Source organism: Passer montanus, unplaced genomic scaffold (assembly GCF_014805655.1).
Source record: "Passer montanus isolate IOZ18808 unplaced genomic scaffold, ASM1480565v1 scaffold106, whole genome shotgun sequence".
NCBI classification, from domain to species: Eukaryota; Metazoa; Chordata; class Aves; order Passeriformes; family Passeridae; genus Passer; species Passer montanus.
Window position 1 is genome coordinate 2,589,067 of NW_024357170.1, and position 24,510 is coordinate 2,613,576.

The 24,510-nt window shown below is 38.8% G+C and overlaps 1 protein-coding gene across 4 annotated transcripts in view; it reads left to right on the forward strand.

Annotated features, from left to right (window-relative positions):
- Positions 1-24,129, forward strand: part of SCUBE1 (signal peptide, CUB domain and EGF like domain containing 1) — a 193,070-nt gene extending 168,941 nt beyond the window's left edge. For 3 of the 4 annotated variants that reach the window (XM_039720961.1, XM_039720979.1, XM_039720969.1), the window contains 11 exons: positions 916-1,008; positions 3,025-3,141; positions 4,803-4,958; positions 6,628-6,831; positions 8,240-8,401; positions 11,655-11,822; positions 12,662-12,823; positions 14,208-14,405; positions 15,785-15,937; positions 16,408-16,487; positions 17,531-24,129. In XM_039720961.1, the coding sequence (XP_039576895.1) occupies positions 916-1,008; positions 3,025-3,141; positions 4,803-4,958; positions 6,628-6,831; positions 8,240-8,401; positions 11,655-11,822; positions 12,662-12,823; positions 14,208-14,405; positions 15,785-15,937; positions 16,408-16,487; positions 17,531-17,683 (1,646 nt within the window). In that variant the 3' untranslated portion in view covers positions 17,684-24,129. The remainder of the gene's footprint in view (positions 1-915; positions 1,009-3,024; positions 3,142-4,802; positions 4,959-6,627; positions 6,832-8,239; positions 8,402-11,654; positions 11,823-12,661; positions 12,824-14,207; positions 14,406-15,784; positions 15,938-16,407; positions 16,488-17,530) is intronic. The other variant, XM_039720986.1, reaches the window with a different exon arrangement.
- Positions 24,130-24,510: the final 381 nt, after the last annotated feature.

Below are 24,510 nucleotides of genomic sequence, written 5' to 3' on the forward strand. Positions count from 1 at the left end.
TATCAATGCCACATAAGAAGTTTGGTCCTTCATTGTTTAATTTGAGATGTCAGTTGAGAGGGTGGGAAAATTCTAACAAAAAGCTTGTATTAAAAAGTAACAGGAATTCACTGAAATCAACTGTTCATTTTTGCCTTCCCTTTTGCCACAGCAATTCAATATATAACAATTTTTTTCTGCACCATCCTGGTTAACGTGAATGTGTCTCTCAGTCCAGCTGAGTATATAAAAAATTGGGCATTTCATTCCCCTCCCTCCTTTTTTTTTATTTTTTACCATTTGCTACTGGTAGTTTTCATCTTCACAGTTTTGCAGGGAAGAAGGAGGGGATTGCTACTGCTTTTTCACAGATGTTCTGGCACAAGATTATCTTTGGGTGTCTACTTTTCACATTTAACCTTGGTATGATGTGCAGTTGAGCTAACATTTTATTCACATTTTATTTTCAGTTTAGGAGCTATTAGTGGAATCGTGCATTTCTCTAATTGTAAGCACCAAGTCAGAGTTTTATCTCTGTAATATGTAAACACTATTATGGTTCTAAGCATGCTATTTCTGTTTCTGCCAATAAGTTCTGTTGGAGCCTGAAGCTAAAATTATTATGAAAATACATGGTTTGTTTTCTAAATTACAGGGAAGCAGAAGGACTTTGCCATGGACAAACACAAAATATTTTTTACTTGTGCACAGCTAACCTTGTGCCAAATCACTTATGAAATGTATCATTCCAGTGCAGGAAGAAACAAACCTTGCCATCAACACAGTGAAGTGTTGAAGCTTTTTGGCAAAGTATTTCAGCCACTTAAAATCCAAGTTCAGCACTTAAAATATCTCATTGTTTATCAGCACTGAGAAGCTGATGCCTCGAGTTTTGTGATGCTGTTGCCCATGTGCTGACTGTGTTCTGTCCCCCAGACTCAGAGAACAGCTACACGCTGAGCTGTGGCGTCCCCATGCAGCACAGCAAGGCGCAGCCCAGGCGCAACTCCACACTGCCCAGCTGCTCAGGTGGGTCTGCCCTGCTTGCTCCCCCGTCCTGGGCCCGGGAGGGAGGTCATGGACCTCGGGGGATTGCAGGACATCAGGCTCGTTCATTAGGTAAGGCCAGGGTTAAGGTGTGCCTAATAACAGAAGGAAAAGCCTTGCAACAGAGTTGAAGAGGTGTAAGATAAAAAAAGTAATTCTGACAAAAAAGTGGGAAGATAAAAAAGTAATTCTTCAATGAAAGCTTTCAGGTACACAAAATATGGCTCTGTGCACACGTGGTACAGGATTTCTCTAATTCTGTAAGTTTAATTAATTACTATATGTGGCTGGGACATCCAATAAGAAATCAGTTACCCCAGTAACCCACCCATGGGTCAGCCCCCTTGGGGCTTCTTTGCTCTCTTCTCTTGTTATGGCTCTTAAGTTATGGTAGAAAATAAGATGTCCTTGTCAGGAATTCTTTTATTAAGAGTAAGGCTAAACAGGATTCCAAGTATGTCTTAGTCGGGTTAGATTATTATTCTAAAATCTAAGAGAAAAGGTAGGAAAAATACCAGGTGCTATATAACCATGTATTAATGGTCTACAAAGCTATAAATATATTGAAAATGTATAAAAGGCAAAAATCTTGAGGCATAACAGGTAGCCAATGTTCCCTTATGCACACACTCCTTTTCTGCAGCCTCTCCTTGAGGGTGGGGTGTGTAGAGCTGCAGCGTTGTGTTGGTGGGTCAGCATGGGAGTGCTGCAGGTTTGAGATATGTTCAAAAAGGACTAATATTTAGAAATATTTGCTTTTCATAGTCTGGCAAGGCAATAGTGAGCATATCAAAATGGGACTTTTTCCCAGGCTAGGGAGTGAGCCAGAGGGACCCAGCAGTAGCACAAGGGTGGGCTCCAGCCCTCCCCTGCAAACCCCTCCCACGGGAACATAGCCTTTCCCTACTGCAAGGGTAAAAGATTATCCCCCCATAAAAAGGTTATGAGATTTCTGTGAGAAAATACTGAATTTCATGCATCTTTTTCTCAAAAATGGCTGGACTGTTTTTGCAGAGACTTTTCAAATGTTCATGAAAGCTGATAGAAAAAAAAAAACAAAACAAAAAAAAACCAAAAAAAAAAAACCTTGAAGCCTGGCAAAATTAGAAACAGCTGAAACAACATGCAGCAGTAGGAAGAGTCAGCCAACCTTACACATACCTGCTGTACTTCTCTCCCATTTTCCAGTTCTCTATGTATTTCTTATGTATATGGGATATGCTGGGTGGTACAGTGCTGTGGAGTGGCACAGCCTAGCAGCAGATGTGCCTGCTTGTGGCACAGGATCTAGGCCACCTCTAAAGTCCTGGTTCAGCAAAGCCCTATCAAGGAAAGAGGGACCCATGCTGTGGCATCACCTGGGACCACCCCCCACCTTCTGCAGGGCCAGCAGGCATCCCAAAGCAGCTGGCAGGTGACAGCCAGGCCAGTCTTTTACTCAGAGACTTCATGAGGAAATCAGCCAGCAGCTCCATCTTCTACTCATTGCCTGACTGTATAGCAGCCTTTAAAACAAGACTGTGAGACCTGCCTTGGGTTTAAAGCTGAGGGATAAAGCTTGCAAGCCACAGACTGCAATAGAAGCAGCTCCTTTGGATGGTTTTCAATTGCCAACAGCATAGCTCCACTAAAATTAACCTTACTGGCACTAGCAGGAGCAGAACTACAAGTAACATGGGACTTCACAGAGACCCCAGAAAAAAAAATAAAGGTAGGAATTAATCTTTCTCATAATAAAAGACAAATTCACCCAAAATCTGAGAAGATGTGCAGAGCAAGCATGGTACTAGCACATTCATTGACCTTGGTTGGGCCCAAGGGTAGAAACTCACTTAAAAAAATGAACTTGTGGAAATGGACCCACTTGTATAAGCTGTGTAATTCTTGGGCTTCCTCTTTTCTAAATCACAAGAAAGCTTTTGAGACTGTTTTAAAGAATAATTTCCAGATCTTGTTTCATTTCTGTATCAATGGTAGCTTTTTACTTTACATCAACAGATTCCCTAGCCCCTCCAATTAAGCAGAAAGCTCGTTTTAAAATCAAAGATGCAAAATGTCATTTACGGCCTCGCAGCAAAGAAAAACCAAAAGATTCTGGGAAGCAGGCTGTTTCAGGTAGGTGATTTCTTCCAGCATGTAAACAGCACTTTAATTTGTTTGTTTGTTTGATTGTTTTCTTGTTCATTTGCATGCTTTGTTTTCATGGTGCAGACAGGGAAAAAAACGATGGTTTATATATTTTGTCTGAATTTAAGTTAAGGCCAAGGTTCCCTCTGTGGTTGAACAGTGCCTTGTGTTTGGATCTTGAGTGCTGAAAATTTCACCAGTTGCTTTGAAAAATCTGTGTTCTAAAGTACATGAGTTTGGAATTAAGCTGATCGTTTTCCGGGCCTTGATAATGGCAGAAATACCCTGAGACAAAAAGCTGTGACTAATGCAAAGTTATGTGAAACCACGTCAGTTTGGTTTGGTTTTCCCAAATGAGGTTTTTAAAAGAAAACAAAAACTATTCTTTGTTTGGTTTTGCTGGATTAGTAACCTATTGTAGCTGCAAAGACAACCCCTAAGAAGGAAGGTTATAATGAAAATCTCATGTTACACAGCCTTAGATCTTTTGTTATGAAAGAGTGAGTAGCTCTGATGTTAGAAAAAATATTTATAATATTTAGGTGTCATTAACCAAAATGTGGTATTAAAAAAGTTAAATTGCTACTTAAAGCAATTTAGCAGCTTACACTAAACATGTACTGGTGATGCATTCTCTGTTGTAAATTTGTCTTACCACCACTTTCACTAGCAAAATCTTACATGAGCCCTGAACTGAGTACAGTAAAAATAGCTATTTTTTAAAAAAGTGAAGAGTTTAAAGATTTTACTTTTAAAATTTAGACTCATATTTCATCTTTACCCCACAATCTACACATTTGTATCTCTCATTTCACAAGTATTGACTTAAGTCTTAGTCATCAAGATGCTTACCCCGTGAATAAAATGTGATTATCAGACTCATTTTTAAAGTCATAAAAGTCTAATTTTTTGGTCTATACAATCAGTATGGGAATGCATTTCTTGGATGCATTTCCTTGTCCTTTGCTTGTTTTGCTTTGTATTTGTAATGTCACCTGAACCTCTGAGTCTAACAGTAAGATTACATAGTATAACCACACTCTTGGAATGAAATCCTTCTGGTGGCTTGAGTGCTACAAACTTCTCTCTCTTCTCTGACCTTGAAGCTTCATCACCTGTGGCAAACTACGATTCCTGCTCAGATAAAACCTTTCATTACATGTTTATAGTCTCACAATCAAAGCCTTTTAAAGCCTTTGCTGTCTAATGATTGTCACTTCTGAAAGCGATGGAAAAAAAATACCCACTGATAATTTTTAGAGGCCCAGGCCTGACATTCTCATACATTTTTGAAATTGACTCTCTTGCTTTGTTCAGCCATCAGATATAGTTTATAGTATTTGCTGATTTAAAATAATTTCTGTAAAGAGCTTTCTAATCCTTAATCCTTATGCAGAAAAGGGCTGGGCAGTTTTAGGCATTGGAGGCACCACTGTGCAACTGAGCATCACCAGGCTGTGCTTTTGCCTTCTCCATTCATAGCAGAATGAGCAATCCCAGCACTGCTTGGAGAATGAGGTATTTAACAACACCTAGGACATGTTATGAAGCCTGTCACTGCATTCATGACAACCCAGTAGGATATCACTTGTTAGCCTGTCACGTGCTACTTGATTTCTTCCCTGTGTTTCTTCTCTCATGCAAAGCAGGTCAGTTCCCCTGTACAGACAACTGCCAGGTGACCTTTGTGAACTTCAAGTGTGATTCCTCCAAGAAAAAACGCCGAGGTCGCAAGTCACCATCAAAAGAAGTGTCCCATATCACTGCAGAGTTTGAAGTGGAGATGAAGTCTGAAGAAGTCTCAGGTTTGTGAAAGATTGTTCTGTGGAGAGAAATCAGAATTTAGTTCCTCAGGGTGTTAAAATCTTGATGCTATTTCGTCAAGCTGCCATGAACGCCTTTTAGCACACCTCGTTCAACAGCTTCTCCAAACTCAAAGTTTCAGAGCTTTAATTGAAAAGAGCCAGGGATGAAATTAAGTCAAAGGAACAAAAACTGAACCTGCATCAAAATTCCTTCAAGGCCTTGAGTTAAGTCATGTGCTTTAATCCAGTGTGATTTCTTTAAACAGCAGAAATGCTAATCAATGTACAGGGAACATGAAGATTAAGTAGAAGTTCTGCCAAAATGATGATAAAAATATCCTCTTGTCCTGGTTTAGGGCAAGTTTGGGAGATAACCCCCAAAGGGGCTTCTCTACAAAAGCAGATTCAATTGCCCCTCCCCCCCTCCCCCCAACTGGTTCAGGAGAAAATATCTCCTTGGAGAAAAAGTGGAAAGAAACCTGTTTATTAAACAATAGAAACCAAACAATGTTAAACAATAAAACTTCTTGCTGCCCCCCCAAAAAAATGGCAAACTCAGAACAGTCCCTTCCCTGGCTGCAGCTCGGCTCCCTCAGTCTCTGATCAGTCTCTCCAGTGCTGGAAATGTCGCAGCCCAGGCCCGGCCAGGGGGGCCACAGGTGGAGCTGCCGGTGCTCTGCTGGGTGTTCAGTCCAGAGCAGGCTTGAACAGGTCCAAGAAAAAAAAAAGAAAATCACAGTCCAGTGAACTTCTTTGCCTCAGCTAGCTAAAACTAACTAAAAGCAAAAAACAAGGGGAAAAAGAGCTCTGTCCTGCTGTCTGTCCATCTGCAGACAACACAGTCCAGGAGCAGGAATGCAGAGGAGTGAGAGCAGTCTGAAAACAAACTGCGCGCTTCTTCCCTCCCCTCTTCACTGTCTGGAAGAGAGTCTTAAAGGTGTAAAGCTTATTATTCAGTATAAACAGAACAAGATGATCGGGGATAAAAGCATCGTATAGTCAACCCAGGACACTTCTAAAATATGAGTTGCTGAATATTTACTCTGCAAATCAGACAGTTTTATCACACAGTTGAAAAATTCATGTTTTCTTACCAAAATTTGGAATAAAACTAATTGCCTCAAGTTATAAAGGAGATGGAATATTATGTTATAAATTCCAGCCAAAGAAAATGTGGACTGAATCCTATAACGATGTCAGTCCTCAAAGGCAGATTTCTTAACCTTGAGGAGTACCTCATTAGCGAAGTGATTCAAACAGCAGTTGTGCCTGAAAGCACCTTTCTTTTTGTCACTGATTCAAAGGTGTTTTGGTCAGGGAAGTGGCGGGAGTTCCTAACCAACTAAGAAAAGCATAAGCAGAGAAAATTCAGGGACCTTAATGGTGGCAGACTGAACACACACTTGAAAGGAGAACATATTGGGATTAATGCTTTCTGCAGCACTCAGCATGCACTTGCCATGGAAGTGCTCCATGGACTTCAGGATACTGTCCTGTCCCTTTGAAATGCCTGATCTTGAATACAGTGAGCTGCTGCTTCAATTTGTATGGACAAGACAGTGAAACAAACAGAGATGTCATAGTGCAATGCAAGCTGAGCTTTTTGTTAAGCACCTCTTTTAAACATGAATCTCAAGTGCTTCTAGTTTTGTTATCATTTCCCATCTAGACACCTGTAACATTGACTGTGTTCGGAAAAGGATGGAGCAGAAGCTGCAAACTGCAATCAAAACATTGAGGAAATCTATTAATAAACAGCAATTTTACATTCAGTTTTCTGGGACAGAATATGAAGTGGCTCAGAAGCCAGCTAAAGCTACTGAAGGGCATGAAGCGTGCAGTACAGGGCAAGTACTGCAGGATGGAAAATGTGGTAAGTCCAAAGAGCTCAAATATTCAGTCATATCCCCCAAATCAAGCAGTCTGAAATTACCTTTTCCATGGTGAACTGAATCCATGGACTATGGATTGTTCATAAGACTCTGAAGGGAATTCATTAGATAGTTCTAGGAAAACAGAAATATAAATATGGATAAATTTCCATGCTGTCAGGTGGTAGGTATCAAAACCTACCACAAGACAATGTTGGCAGTTAGTTCCCAGTTGCTCCCATCTTATGAAAATATATTTACATATATTTATATTTCTATTTACATTTATTTCTATTTATATATATTTACAATTCAGTAAAACAATAATATAATGTTTGCATAGTTGCTGTATATTTACTTTTATATCACCACTGTCACTCTCCTCACCATCAAATAATCCATGATCCGTGGATATGTTATATTTAATGCTCAAGAGGTCCAGTTTAAAAAAAAAAGTACAGAAATCTATTTTATGTAAAATACCTAATTCCTTTAAACCTCTTCCCACGTTATCAGGCTCTAATGCTTTGCTGAGGACAGTGTGCTAATGCAAAATTTTTAATGGCAGTTCTCAGCACTGCAAGCTTTCTAATCACTTACAGACATCTTTTCAAAATCAGCATACCTATTTTTTCAGCTTTTGAGATCACAAGTGATTTACAAGCCAAAAGAGGTCACATCTGATAGGTGCTTCCAGTGAGCGGGTTCAGAGGTAGTTGTCATCATGTGGGAAGAATTATATAGAAACTGTATTTGAAAGGCTGTTGCTATCAGTATCTAGAAACTCAGACATTTTAACCACCCCTGCCCATCAGAGAAAAATGTGAAATGCAGTTACATGCCCTGTTGAAGCCAGAAAAGCACATGTATTCATATATGTATTCAGTATGCTGTTCAGTTGGGGTATTTGAGTGGCAAGAGACCGAAATTATTACAGAAATTATTACAGGGGACATGTTGCCCATGGAGAAATCTCTGGAACTGATCTCAGTGGACAGACTTTTTGTAGTCATCTGCCATAAAACCAACTTATAACTGCACCTGGTATAAACTAAAAGCTTCACTTCCCACACGTTATGCAGCACTGCTTTAATAAACTGCAAGATACTGTTTCAAGACTGCACCCAGCTTTATTAAGAACACATGTGAGATAAACACCTGAGTGCACTACAAAGCCATTTAATAGTTTAAACATTAGAAGCAGGACCTCACCCTGATATAAACTGACCTAAACCCCACTACAGATGGGTCTCTTTACATCAGACAAGGATCCTGGACTAACACATGCAAAACATGTGCCATCATAATCCTGGGGCCAAAGACATCCACCTTCTCTAAATGTTTGATATTAGGGCAAATAATGTGATGAAAGTGAACATCCTTATGTAGGCTCCCCCTTTGTTTCCTCAGTTACCTGCAGCACGGGCACCTTCTATAGCGGAGAACACAACCAGTGTGTCCCATGCTTGCCAGGAACCTACCAGGACACAGAAGGCCAACTCACCTGTGAGCCTTGCCCCAGCAACGATGGCCAGGGAGTAGCAGGTGCCCGGAATGTCTCAGAATGTGGAGGCAAGTTGAACTTGATTATAAAAGCTTTAGGTGTTGCCACACACACCCTGTGAGGTAAGGAGGCTGAAAGAGGAGAGAGCCTGCCACAGTTCTGGCTTGTAAAGGTAATAGAAGAAATCTCTGTGCACTTACAAGCAATGGATGGTATGGCTCGGGCTATCCACGCTCCCATTGCTGACAAGATGATGGTATCTGCTACAGCAATGTGAGTTATGGGATGGAAATGAGCAGGCCATGCAAAGGACTTTGTGCTTCACCTCAGGTATGGGAGTACCTTGACTTGTAAGGACTTATCAGTGTATTGTGAGCCAAAGGGATGGATTGCTTTGGGCTGGTGTTGGTGAGTCTAATAATGAACCTGCTCATTTAGTATTTTGCATGAGATGCAGCTTACCTACTCTAATTAGCAGCAATTTTCAATTTGAGATAGTTATGCTGCAGGGATCTGCAACCCAGACTCAGAACTAATGATTGCAATTTTCAGCGCTGCTTGAATGCACTGTAACTTTTGGCAAGTGATGTAACATCTCTGATTCAACTTCATGATTTAGAAACTAAATTATAATGAAGATAATACCTGGTGTTTCTACTGTAACTTGATCATTCTAATTTTTTAAGATACAACTGTTTAGTTCCTTTACCTCATTTCATTACAGACTATCAAAATCTAGTTTATAGCAGATACATTATCTGACTTTGAAATAAATCAGTCCTATCTGCTACACAAGTTCTAACTTAAAAACGCATCCATGTAATTTATATTAATGCATTCTTCAAGGATATCTAAATAGAACACATGGCAAATATCACTTGAGAAACTGCTACTTTTTCCCATCTACTGAGTAAAAAATCATTGCAGTGTCAGCAGTCCAAACATATGATAGATTTTTCTAATTTGCTGTAGGAAGGAACTATCGGACAAAAAATTTGAAACACCTGTGCATCTTTGCTATGCTGATTTGTATTTATCCATAATACAAGAAAAGCATATCAAAATACAGGCTGACTTTATAAAGATTAACTATGGCATACTGACAAAAGCAGCAAAACAACTAAAAGAAAAAGACTTGTTTCAAGGCTTACATTGGAATTATTGTTCTGTACAACAACAAAAAAAAAACCCTTCTGATTATTTTTGCAGGGTGGATTTATCTCACAATGGTTATTATCAGATCAAAACAGTCCGTTTTTCTGCTCAGCTCTCCCCTTTTCCTCTGGAAGGGGCAAGAGAGAATATACTTTGCACTTCATTAATTTCCCTGTCACAGATTTTATCAAAATGTGTGTCAGCACATGTAGCTTTGTTAGAAGGTCTGTACTGTCTGTACTCACTGCCAGTAATCAATAGCATTTTTGCATTGTCTTCCAGAGCAGAAATGCCTGTGCAGTAACCTATAAACTTACACTGAAATCTTCACTTCTAAATGTGAGGAATGTACATTCCACAAGTGTGTCAGAGATTTTAAGTGCCTGTTGTGCAGAAATCATGCAAATGAATTCTGTGCTGCAGTGGGTTGCCCCTTCCTGGACACCAAGCACCCACCAAAGCTGATCTCTCGCTGTCTTCCTCAGCTGGAGAGGGAAGAAACAGGATTAATGTTCACAACTTAAGGGCAGGGAGAAACCACTCACCAAATATCAAATAGACTTGAATTGGGAAAATTCAGTGAATTCATTACTAATCAAAATGAGAGCAGGACAAGGAGAAATAAAATATCTCCTAAAAACACCTCTTCCACACCCGCCCTCCTTCCCAGCTGTACCTCCTCTCACCCAGCAGTGAAGATATGGGAATGGGGGTTATGGTCAGCTCATCACACTGATGTTGTTCCTGTTGCTGCTCCAGTATGGGGCCCCTCCCACAAGAGACTTCATTAGCTTCTCCAATGTGACTCCATCTCATGGGCAAGAGTTCTCCAATATAAGGCACTTTTCCAGAGGGTCAGTCCTTCAGGCACAGCCTGCTCCAGCATAGGTCCCCCACAAGGGTCACAAATCCTACCAGGAAACATGTTCCGGTCTGGGTTCCAGTAACCAGTTGGACCAGGCCACGTTGATCAGTTTTGCTCCAATAACAAGAGCAAAATTGTCCTCAAATTAGTAACATCATAATATTTCTCTGAGGTCTGTGTCACAACAGCCAGTTTGTATGGTCATATTCCAGCCAGCTGAGATAGGAGCACAAGGAAATCCTGGGGATCCTGGCCCCACAAGTATCCATAGGAGTTTGGCTTTTGTGGGGACAGAACTTGAACTTGGCTTTCACTCAGGAGCTCTATTTCATCCTGAGTACCAAAGTTACTCACTTATGCCAAGCACCCAAAATACTGAGTGTCCCAAATATTTCCCAGCAAGTATCAGGGTTCTTATGAGACTGCAGCAATACCTAGAGCTCTCAAAACTTTCTTCTTTTCAAGCCAGTTGTTTTTGTCTGATGTTCAGTCCTCAGGGAAACTAAATTACAAAGCTCTGGAATGAGGCAACCTCAGGGAATATGCAGCATCTCACAGTGCTAGTGTCCAGTCTGGAGTGGTATGAAAATACAAATTCATGTCACGGTCTTGAAAAACCTGACATCCTGGTTCTCAGGTTCACAGGGGAAAGCACTCAAGCTAGCAAGAACCAAGCCAAACAGATGCCTATCAGAAACTGCCTGGAGAACCAGTTTGGAAACTTCTGTCAGTAGATTTTTCACAAAGCAATTTGCTTTACACAAATCTCTTTTTCCTGGCAGAGGAGCACCTGACAAGCACTAGTTTTCACAACTACGTGAAAAGCTGCTGGTATTAAGTATTCTCATAGACAAGGTGCTGGACTGCTACCATCCCATCTGGTAAACCCCATGATCCACTGTCCACATCTCTAACTTGGAGGTACAAAAACTTGCTTTATAGGCATGATTCAGTTCCATTTCTTCCTATAAAGTACTTTGAAATACTGAGATGAAAGACTTGATGAAAGTACAAAGTATTCTAATAAAATCTTGATAGAACCCTTTCTTGAAAAAAAAAAATCCAAACAGAAGCATAGTTTCCAAAAAGCGTATTATGAAACTGGTTCTATTTACTGGTGGTGGTTTTAGGAAGAAGATACAGAAACAATGCAAAATATGCAGGTAAGATTAGAATTTAATCTGCAGCTGTCTTGATGTCACATGATTAAGTGAAAGAAAGCCTTGCTAACTACTTGTGGGTTTTATACTTCATCCAGAAAAGTCAACACACTAATACAGATGATAATTTTCAATTTCTAGGGCAGTGTTCTCCTGGGCACTATTCTTCAGATGGTTTTAAACCTTGTACAGTCTGTCCTCTTGGTACCTATCAGCCTGAACCAGGAAGGACCCTCTGCTTTCCCTGTGGCGGTGGGCTTGTGACCAAATATGAAGGTGCTGTTTCCTTTCAAGACTGTGAAACCAAAGGTGAATTCAAAATTCTTCCACAATTCATCTTCCTACTTCTGGGCCTTTGGTTGTTTATCAAGAGTGCCAAGGGACTCTTGAAGGCTCCAAATCAAACGTTGTTGCTGCATGGGTGTGTGATTAAATGAAATGATCAAGAAATCTGTAAACTGGGAATGATCTCCCAAGATTGTGCAGATTGAACAGGATTTATGGTTTTCTTTGGAATTTACCACAGGCAGACAGGAGGTCAGCACTGCTAGTGGTAAGGGAATCAGCCCTACTGTGTGGCAATAAATAACACAAACTTGGATTAGACAATGCTTTCGCTTTCATGTCCTGTATATTTTTATTTACTGTAGAACAATAACTAAACACTATAAAAGTTATACAAAGTTAAGGATTACTCATGGGCTAGGCAGAAACTGTAAGGATGCAATGCATTCTGTATTCCATAATGTCAGCTTCCAGTGCCAGTGCTGAAGAAGGAATATGCCCAAATGCATTTTGGTTTAGTTACTGAAATGACATGCTGGCCCTGGCAAATAGACACTAATGGAAACCTCTCTCCTGCTACTGTGAATGCAATTTTTCTTGTTGAGGTGGATTTACATCACTTCCATTTATTACAAATATATAAAATACAGAGAGAGATACATATCACATATTTCTAGTTCATAAGGGTTTTGCTCTGGGTTTCAGTTGCAAGATTCTTTATACTGGGAAATACAGGGAGTTGGTGTATTTTCTGCCTTTTATGGCCTAATAAGAATGTTTCAGACCAGGTATGCAGACCAGAGGAAAGCTCTCTGCACTGGAGGTTGGTACTTCTTGAAAATAATACACCTCCTACCTTGCAGTTCACTGTTCTCCTGGACACTACTACAACTCCACAACACACAGATGTATCCGGTGCCCTGCGGGAACATACCAGCCTGAGTTTGGTCAGAACTACTGCATCACCTGCCCTGGCAACACCAGTACAGATTTTGATGGCTCCACCAATGTCACACATTGCAAAAGTAAGTCACATTTATATCAGTGACACAGAGCGTGTCTTTCCATCTGAACTGCAGCTCGAAGGTTGCATCTGTCAGGCTGGACTTCAGATTTGTATTTCCTAGTTAGCAAATATCTGCTGCCAGAGGGAAGAGTAAAAGTTGGGAAAAAAAAAACAATTAGGAAAAAAAGTACCACTTGAGGCATATGAGTATTAGATTTAATATGATTTCACAGAGTTCCAGCTGCAAGTTAAAACTACAGAGCCTTTAGTTTCCCAGATCCTGTAAGTTGTGTAACAGTGATGCATATTTCTCTATGTCTCTGTAGAGCAGAATAACTTCTATCAGAGTAACTGCCATTTTAGAATAATTGTAAAATGTCAGAAGATATGGTCATACATGCTACAATTGCCAGGTATGATTTATGATAGTTAGTTCTTCTTGATGGCTTTTGTGCAGTACTCAGCCTCCTATCTTAAAAATTTTAAATATCCCCAAGGATTTCAGTGCAGTTTTATTTGATCCTTTGTGAATGACTGGTTATTTTAGACAAGCTTTTTTTTTTTCATCTCTACCATGCTAATTCGAGAGAATGTTCCTATAATAATTAAGCAATGTCATCTGACTATTTGTGTGCAGATCTCCTGTAAGTTTTTAGTCTGATTATGTGCCATGTGTTTTATAAGCTCTTTATAATTTCTAATGTCATTTGAGTAAACTATATATTTGTATGGAATTTGAAGAAGTTTGCTGATTTTCCTGTAAAATAAAACCACCCTTGTTACTCTGCTGTCTTAGGTCAGCTCAGTTTTCAAGCCAGTTTCTGACCTTGCATACTATTTGGATTAAGCAAAATATTTAAACATATATCTAATTTTATGTGGATGAGTAGGCCTGGGGAGATCAAACTTAAATAACTTGTGCCAAATTCAATATGATTTTTGAAAACTCAGAAAGAAAAACTGATCTCTCAATGGAGATCCTTTATTAAGTGGTTTAATCTAAGATGAAGCAAGGCAGATCTGTAATTAAGTAAGACAGGCTGTTGGGACCAGCACTCTCATTCAGGTAAAGCCAATTAAAAACCAGGTAAGTTAAAGCAGAATGTCTTCTGCATGTCAGCACAGTATCCATGGTAACCACAACTGGATCATGTTTATTTACCTGCATTTCTCAAGCAAAGTTAAAGCATCCTGGATGAAGCATTGAATCAGTTCATGCACTGGAGATGAAGGTTTTGCATCAGCTGGAGCAACCTTGTGGACCAAATCTTCCTTTAAAGCTGGAGAATGTGTTCATTTCTAAAGCCACAAGGAGGAGTTTAGGCTTGCTCATGACAGATCCAGAAAAACACCTCAGATTAATTTATCAACTAACGCAAATACTAATTTACATTTCTCCCCAGACCAGCACTGTGGAGGAGAACTAGGGGACTACACTGGCTACATTGAATCACCCAACTATCCTGGAGACTACCCAGCTAATGTGGAATGTATTTGGAATATAAATCCACCCCCAAAGAGAAGAATACTCATCGTAGTACCTGAGATATTTCTCCCAATTGAAGATGAATGTGGCGATGTTTTAGTAATGAGAAAAAGTGGTAAGTTGCCAGATATGGGCTATATTTCCTGAAAACTGAGGGAGTGAATAGTTCATATTGAAGGGATGACTGTCTTCAGTGTAGCCAGTGTTTCTAAAAGGTTTCTTGAATGAAGTGGCATAGCAAGTTAGAACACTACCAATAACAGTTAGTGGTGTGATATTAATTATTCAAGTTTATTGTCTGAATCACAAAGCAGTTAATGGGCTTCTCTCTGGCCCAGTTAGCACAAGGGATAAATCACTGCCATTCTAGAAGTCAACAATGATAAATTATATTTGGGAAACTATCTCTGTAATCTGTACAAACTGTGCTTTCACTTATCTTTTGTAAATGTATATATATATGCTGCAGTTTTTGCTAAATCTGGGCGTTACCCTGCTTTTCTGTGGATTGGAGGGGTGCACTGTGCCTCTGATTATGAATTTAATTCAACAACTTCTAAAGTTGAGATCCAGATGAAATGCACTCTTCTTTTGCATTGGAGAATGTGGGCATCCTTCTGGTGATTTGTTGCTATATCAAGAAGCACCAAACCTGAAAAGCAATTGTTCATATGGAGTTTTTGTTCAAAACAATGTATTTACTCACAAAAATGGTGTCTTTTATTTGCTAGAACAATTTTTACCATTTTTTATCCCTGAGGGCCTGTACTGACATCTCTGTATATCAGAAGGAAGACACTTGGTCACTATAGATGGAAGGAAAATTATACCTGTGCAGATGAGCTTTTTTAAAAGGAAAGCACTTATTATAACAAAACACATCAGTTGTCCTTCTGACCCCAAACTGTGGTTCCTACAGTGACCAAAGCCAGTCACATCAGGGTAAAGTTACACTTTAGGCATGATTTGCCCTTAGCGAAGCTGCGCTGGCTGTCACCAACCACCTCCTCACATCCAGGTTAACTCTTCTATGGATCACTGACTCTGCAGGGTATGACAGTCTTTTCTTCAGAATTACCATGCCAAACATTACATTCTGGTTTTATTGTCTTTCTATTTATAAGTGGTTTGTTGGTATCAGATGAGCTCCCCAAACTGGCTATGTGAGGGGCTGGCTACCATGTTTGCCTGGCATGCAGCTCACTTGTCATTACCTGTCTGGGACAAGAATATGGGCACTCCGGGATACAGTGCTAGAATAGTAAACAAAATTAATATTGATAGAAGTTTTAAACATCAAAAATTATACCTCTATGGAAAAACCTACTTCTCTTTATAGGCAAATAAGGACAACATCCGTTCTGTCACAAAAAGTTTCTCCTATCAGGAATATGTCACTTGAGAAGTGTCTTGTCAATTTGACATCTCTGACCCCTAGATGAGGAAGGGTGCAAGAATTATTATATAAAGAACATAATTTAACTTTATTTCTAGCTTCTCCTACTTCAATTACTACTTATGAAACCTGTCAGACCTATGAGAGACCTATTGCATTTACCTCAAGATCAAGGAAACTCTGGATTCAGTTCAAGTCAAATGAAGGAAACAGCGGCAAAGGATTTCAGGTCCCCTATGTGACTTACGATGGTGAGAATGGAATTGGTTTTCATCTTTGTGTTATATCTGAATTAGGGAAAATTTTCCTTTAGAATCTCTCTTACACTGCTTGCAGGGATAGAAGAATGAGGAAAAACCTTATGCGCCTCATTTCATTTTAGTTGCAAAGACTTTGAAATAACATACATATACATAATGTTTGAAAAGCTATTTTGTATTCCTGTTTCCTCATCTCTAGAGTGGAGATAATACAGCATTATTATCTGGAGGGAGTAGTTTTTTGAGGAAGTAAGTATTTATAGGGATAATTCAAAACCACTGCTGTAAAGAAATAGAGAATTTTAAGGTGATTTAATTAGAATACAGCAACCTGAGAGACACTGAATAATTTACTGGATACAAAATTTCTCAGCTCTGTCTTCAAGAGGAGGTCTAGCGCATGTCTGGCTATTGCCCTCCCAAAGAATGTCCCAGTCACTCACCTGATCTTTATTTTTCAGAGGATTATCAACAACTAATAGAAGACATTGTTCGAGATGGCAGATTATATGCATCAGAAAACCATCAAGAAATTCTAAAGGTAAGAAATTTCTGCTTTCTTCGAGGCCAGTCAAGAATCCCTTTTCCTAAGCATTTTCCTAAAATAGTTCTCAATACCTTGATACAGTCATTATATTTAAAACTCAAGGGTAATCCCAAATTCAATTCTCTGTGTTCTGAGGTTTATGCTGGTATTTGAAGCAGCCCAAAATCAAGTAACTAAGCTGGGCTCAGGACATGCTTATGTCCTTTGTGGAATCAGGAACTAAATTAAATATATGTTAATATGATTAAAAAAATTGTACGTTCAAAAAATTAGTCAGCCAAGAATGAAGGACCTATTGTTTGAACAGCCTTCTTCAGCCTTGGTGTGGCATTTAAATGTTTAAATGACTCATTAAGTTTGCTGTGCATTAAAAAATGTATTTACCTAATCACTATCTTGCTTCAATAAGAAATGGTTTTCCAAAGATACAAGCAACACCTGTAACAACTACCTAATTAAAACTGGAAAAAAGGCTGGTCAGAAGGCAAAACTGAACCATGTAAATATAGGGCTTGGAAGGACAGGAGATGAGGAAGAGTCAGCTCCCTTGGCCATCCCTGCCAAGCACTGTTCCCTCCCTCCAGCTTTTGGGTTGCTCAGGTCCCAGCTGCAGTCCACAGTGCCAGGCACAGGCTCAGATGAGGCTCTGAATCAAGGCTTTCTCAAGGTACAGGAGAAGGTCCTTAGAAAGCTCAGCATCCCTGAGGACCAGCCTTATCTTCCATCCATGGAGGGAAGGCCTGGACAGCAGCATGGAAGAGGTGGGAAAGACAGTAGAGGCAGCTTGCAGTTCTAATGCAGACCTCTGCAGTTTGTGGTTAGTGCTCCTAACTAAGGAGCCTTGCAAAAAGCATCCAGCACAGCAGGCAGACTCATCTCTCTGAAACTCCACTGCAATGTGGAGCAGTTTCCTTACACTCTTTTATCCAGACTCAAGTTTTGCAAAACAGACCTGACTGTTCTTCAGTTTTGGAACTTATGCAGACACTAATTCCAAACCTTGCTTTTATCTAACTTATCTATGTTGTCTTCCATAGGACAAGAAACTGATTAAAGCTCTCTTTGATGTACTGGCACACCCTCAAAACTATTTCAAGTACACAGCACAAGAGTCAAAAGAAATGTTTCCAAGATCGTTTATAAAGCTACTGCGATCAAAAGTTTCCAGGTTTCTACGACCATACAAATAGTCTAGTGGTATTCAATTTTTGGTTACTTTGCATTTCTGTCAATTATTGTCTTTCCTCCATAGTAGAAACATTTGCTAATTTGAAAGCTCTTTTTTGCAGAATTTGTTCACAATTGTTAACGAAGAACACCTATAATGTTTTGTAATTGTTAAAAGTCAATGTTCTGAATGGGATTCTTACTACAAAAAAAAAAAATTATGCATATCTTAAGTACTTCTAGTTGTAGATCCAAATTTGTGTCTGCACTAATGTATCCTCACTTTTCATCTGAAATCTCCCTATGTAAAAATATTCTTTCTAGCTTTTTATTTTTCATCAACAATAACTTTTCTCAAAAAAGGAGGAATCTATTCAAATATTAAACTACCTGCAGATAAGTTCTGTTATAGAAAGAAGTATGTAGTAGAAATAATACTTGGATTTTGAATTGCACTTGAAGTTTATATTTGAATCCTTAGAAGAAAACAAAACAATCTCAATTTTGTTATTTCCCATTTGTGGCTTGGTGGAACCTCTGTCCAAGTAGAATTCAAAAAGCAAAAAAAAAGAAGAAAAAATGTATAATTTTATTTTATTAATTACATGAGATTCAGTCCCATGCCTAATGTCCTAATGTTTTTATCTGTCCTCTTCTAAACTTCTTCAGAGGTCTGCCACTGTCAATTACTTAATTGAAACAGATTTAGCTCTGAATTTCCATGCATCAGTCGGTCCCTTTAAAGACATTTACAATAGGAAATGTGAGAAATGAGCAACAACACTAGTCATCTTGGTTTTCTTTCCATTAAGAGAGCATCTAATTAAGTACAATATATAAATATATAAATATATACTTCTATTTGTGGGTACATTAGTAATGTTATCTCTAGTTACTGTAAATATTATTCTTGCTTAAATCTTTACTCCCACACACCCTGTTTACTCATATCTATATGTAACTTTGGGTAGACAAATTACTTGTCCAAGTGCTTGTCCCTTCTATTAACACCCAACTGAAGCCTTCTAAGGTTTTATAATACTGGATAATGGTTTACTCTGGGACAATCTCTTTCAATATGTATTATTCCAGGAAAAATAGCATCAATGGAGATGCAACTGCTGCCCAGTAAAGGGTCAGCTGTTGCCTCTCCCTTTGGAACCCCCCACACGCAGACCAACAGAGTCACCCTCAGGACAACACACATGGGAGGAACTACTGCTGGACCTGCTGTCTCTAGAACACTGGGAACACAACTGTGTCCAAGCCCCAGAATTCTCAGAGGTTCAGGGGTGAACAGGACATGGTTTTGCAGAAGAGTTAGAGGGCAGGTTCTGTGTTTGCAGAGACCTGGCTCTCCCTTTTATCCCAGATTTGTAGCCACAGTGCCCATCAAGCACAGGAACTGCAGGAGAGCTTGTGCTCAGGCCCTGCTCACAGAGCGACAGTGGGTTTGCCATGATGATAAATCCTGTGTTTCCTGCTGTTTCCTGGCACAGAATCTAAATCGAATGGGAGGGGAGCCTTTATTTTGTATTAGTTTTTCAGCCTCTTTTCTTTTCAGTCTCTTCCTCTTGTGTATCATTTTCCCTTTTGATTCTACAAGTTTATTAAATGGAGAAATGAACTCTTCTGGTAGCATCCTTTCAGAAAAAGACTAACACACAGTTGTGCTTTGCTGCTTTTTTTTGCATGTCTATCCTGTAGTTTAGCACATGTTTGGATGTTCTTAAAGACATGTATTAGGGGTGGTTGTGGTTATCTTCTGACACTTTCTTTTTGTCCTTGAACAAGTACTGCTGAAATTTACACAATTGGTTTCTGTTGACTACAAGTGGTTGAATATTCCATTTCTATGAGAACATGCCTTAAGTATTCTGTTGAGTTTTTCTACTTAAGCATCTTGTAATTTTGCTTGCCTTCTTTCCTTTTCTGTTGAAGAACATAATTTTTTTCTTTCTTTGCCTGAACAGCCTGACCTTACAATCTAACTCTTTTTTTTCCCACTCATGAACCTCAGATCTCTGGTGAGCTTTCTTTTTAACATATACATTAACCCTTGTTAAAAAAATGTCATTCCCCATAAAAGTCCTTTGTTAAAGGCTGTTAAACCTAACTTTTTCTTGAGGATGTTAAAACTACTTTTATTTATGATTCACCAAGGGTCACTGAAAAGAACAAGTTTTCATTAATTTTTTCTTTAACAGTAGTCATTTGTACAAAAAAAAAGTTTTTAAAAAGCAAAAGTCTTTTCAGGTACTCAATTATGCAGGAGTATATAGCTGAGAAACTACTTCATCCAAACAGTAGTTTGAATTCTGATAAATTATTCAGAGTTTTATTCAGATCCATTAGAATGAGTCAGGATTGCAGCCATTCTACTGAAAGATAAGAAGGAAAATATATTAAAAATATGGCAAAAAATAACTTCCTTACTTGTCAAATGATTTACAGTGATCTTTAGTATTTCACATTGAGTAAGCAAACTTCAGAACCTGGTACTGTACACTGAGTTTAGTAAAATCCTTGCTAAAATTTTTGTTTAATAACCAACATGTTTGGATGTAATACCATTGTATGACAGTGATGCCAGACTCCAGAAACCACTGGCAGTACCGTTAACTTCTTCCAGGATCCTAGCTCCATGGGAAATCCAATGCCAGAGAAACCATAAGAGGGGCATGTCCCAATTCTGGCCACTGACAGTGGGACCTCAGTAGAGCTGTGAGAGGTGAATGCAGGCAAGAGAAATTGCATTTGGCTCTGGCACCACTTGCCCTGACTTAAAACCACACTACAAAAAAGCAGGGTTTTGTCCAGTTCATCCTGACAGACAACCTGAGAATGAGGCTGATATTCCCCAGAGCCACATCAGGACAGGGACTCCACAGTCAGGACAAAGCACTTGTGGACTTCTGAGGCAAACACAGGCTTTGTGTTGCTGAAGGAAGGTGCTGAAAGAAAGAGAATAATTTGACCCTCAAAAGTTGACATTTAAAAGCTTTGGAACATAGAGGGGGGTCATATCTGATATATTTAGAAAATGAGTCAGGCTTGAACGCTTGCCACTCTGCATAGAAATGCTCTTGGATGTACACATTTCTAATGAAATAAATAATGACAAGTGGTATATAGAGCAGTCTGAACTCGTTTCAGTTGATTTGAAAAACAACACAGAATTTTTATATCAGCTCTAGAAGTTAAAAATGCTTTGTCTTTCATACTAGATTTACAGTTAGAGAAACTGGTTGTCTCCAAATAGGAGGTGAGTTCAGCTCTTCATCTGTTAGTGTAGGATATTGTCAAAGTCAGCAAATCTGTTGGTACTACACAATAACAGCACAACAGTGAATGTTTTCTTCTACAGACGAGACCTACACACGTTTGGGAATCAAAAACCGTACAAGGAGAAATACAGCTTCCTTTAAGCAAACCAGCTTTGTAAACATGGCAGACTATAATATTTTAGCTTTTACCCTGAATGTGAAATACTTCATTTGAACATACCAATAAATACAGCCCTGTATCTGTTCTTACAGAATTACACATTGTCTGCAGAACAGGTGTAACAACATATTTATGTGTTAATACAGGTAGACTGAAGAAGTGCCCATTTCTGATTTCCCAATTCTGTGGCACAAACAGGGCTCTTTATTTTCATTTTGCAAATGCCTCTATGCTTAAAAGCTGCACCTGCAGCACTTACCATTTTAAGCCTCTCTTTCTGCTTTAAATACTGCACTTATTTTTAGTGAGGTGGTGGTGAATCATCCCTAACCATTCTCACAGGCCACCAAATCACTGCCTGCACACATGCTGCAGTCCAGGACACTGCAGCAATCACAAGTTGCTCATCAAGCTGTGAGTTGTGCCTTGAAAGTGCTGAGGACACAAAGGTGCCTCTTGCGTGTCATTTGAGCACAGGGCGCAACAGGATTCTGTGTTCAGTGCATTGCCACCTCTTCTGCCACTGCATCTTGCCTTCAATAACATGACTTACCCTGCCTGGAAATTGAGCTCACTGAAACTGGATTTAAAAATTCTGAAGTCTTTCTTTCATCCCATATTCTTGCCCTGTCTTCCTTCTTCCATCATACATTAGATTTTTACCTAAAGACCAACTTTTCAAAAGAAATTTATTTCCTCATTGTGCCACCCCCATAGAATAAAGTTATGACTACTTAAGATTTAGACTAATCCTTTCTACACAGCAGCTTCATTCTAGAGTAAGCTTACTTAAAACTAGCTTCTCTTGTAAGCCAGGTTTAATTTAGTTTAATTTTAGACTAGCTTAAATAAATACAGGATTGGTCAGAGAACTTTCAGAGGGTCCACATTCTGAGTTGTCAGCAGGTTTTCAAGAGCACAGCTCACCTGAAATCCTGTCTGTGAGCAGAATGCAAGGATGCTGCCACATAAATGAGAAATACCCTTTACATGTGTTCAGCATTCAAAAGTACAGTCAGACCCCACCCTGTGCCTTTTTATAAGCCTGCCCAACACATTCAAATTTCTCAGATCAGTTTTACCTATAAAAAAACCAGTTTTAATCTTGCAGATAGCACGTTAGGAACTTCAGGAGCAAAAGTACTGCTGTGATTCTTATATAGGGTCTGCTGACAGGTGTTCAACAGCAAAACTCACCTGCTCTGTGACAGTTCCCATGTCTGGACTCTAAATATCTTTGAATACAAAGATACAAAACTTAGCTGGAGCAAAATCCTCAGCAGCTGGACCCAGTGGCAAATTTCTCAGCCACATCAGGGGTCTGGATGATTTCTTAATGCTGGGAATGAGTGACACACACAATTCCTTATATCTGTATCATGAGTTCAAGGAGTTGCATTTTTTCCATAGTTTAAAACTACCGATTGACAGGAATGGGTGTAATTGGAGGAGTTCTTACAGAATCTCAGTACTTTGGGACTTTAAGGAAGTCGTTTTCTAGAATGAAAGACTGTTGTAAGCACTTGAGAAAATGAATATTTTGTCTTCCAGAAGAATTTATGGAAGAAGGGAAATTTCTATAAGGTACTATGAACTTACTCCTCAGCAAGAGACTTGGATTCAGAGACAAGTCTTGTGTTTTATCTCTCATCTGAATAGAAGCAGAGTGGAAAATAAACAATGTCAAAAACTGTTATCTAAGGATCTGAATATATACAATTCCAGTTCGTTATTTCATTTATTTATTCTTTCATCATAAAGCTTTTAATCTATAAAATTAATATGTAATATACAAGAGTAAAATGTACAGAAGTACCTTTAGATCTAATCATTTAAACCATCTCTATTCAGAGAGCAGAGATAACAAGTTTAAAGATATACAAACAATTGCAATTCAATTTTCTCAATATCTAGAAAAAAGTGGCTTTGATTAATTAAACTTTATTTTAATTATTGTGAAAATATCTTTTTTAGAGTTTGTTTTTGTTACTTTCTTCATTAAAATTATTTTGTAAATATTGTTTTCTATGTTTTATAACTTAGGCCATTAATTTGCATTGAGAGCAGCAGGGTCTCAAAATGTTGATTACAAAGATACTTTAGGAGACTGAGGTGGATGTGAGGCAGTTGCCAGATTTATCATTCCAGATTACAGAGCCTCTTATTTCTTCAGTCTCACTGACATGACAGGAAGAGTTTTCTGGAGCACTTTAACATTCTAATTTAAACAGAATTGACTATCAAGTGTCATTCTAAAGTGCTTCCCACTTTCATAACATAAAAAGAATATGTATTTTAAAGTTAGTGCTGGTTCTTCTTCTATTGTTAGGATAAGAAACAACACAGAACTCAGAAATAAAAGGAATTTAATAGATTACACACATGGATAGTGGAAAGACAAGGAAAGCTGTGGGATCTCTATGCTTGTAGGGAGCAGTGGAAGTGATAAAACCTCACATTGGATCAGATCACAGAGGCTTTTTTAGCCAAAACCACTAAGCCCAGTGGTACTTTCACCTGCAAAGTACCATTAAAAAAGTTCATTATGATCATATCCAGCACCAGTTTAAGTAGGAATTTCTGGCAGGCTGGACTTCAGGAGGAAGCACACAGGATGTAATACTGGTTTCTACATCAATTTGCTTCATGTAAACCACTGCACAGGAGTGAGATTTTAAACTAAACTGTTGTAGATGCTGCTGGAACTTCTAAGCTTTATTACCAATGTAAATTGTGTACAAACAACTATTTCCATATGAAATGTACAATAATAGTTTAGAGCAAGGGTAGTGAATAACTGCACAAAATTTGATTTTGATTTAGAAAATAAAATACAGTGCTAAGCTTTACCAATATTTTAACAATTCTGTCAGATTTATAGTAGAAAATGTTGTTGTAAATGTACCTTACAAGAAAATACATTTCCTTTTGCCTTTGTATATTAATAGCTTTGATTTCTATGTCAAAGTTAAAAATTAAGCATGTAATAAAATTTTTGTTAAGATCACTTTCATAATAAACATAAAATGGAATGGGTACCCCTGCCTGCCATTTATTTGTGTATAGGACAAGGCTTCTTGCACAAGTGTTCAGAAGAGAACTTCTCTTTTTTGATAGCACTTACACATTTTGGTCTAATTTTCATCCTTAAGCAACAGAGCTTTTTCATCGAACTGCTGGAATTTGTGATACAAGTTCCTTCCAAACAGGCTTCAAGGAGAGTTTTTCAAAGAAGAAATCCTGGCTACAGTGAAGGACTACATGACCAATATCCCTGCAGGACTTTTAACACTTGTTAAACTAACTCTGGTGTTACCATGTATAGCTCATGTAGCTGCCCTTTGTCATAGCCCTCTATTGGGAAGCAGCCTCAAAGAAAGAGGCAGCATGGCATGTGCCATTC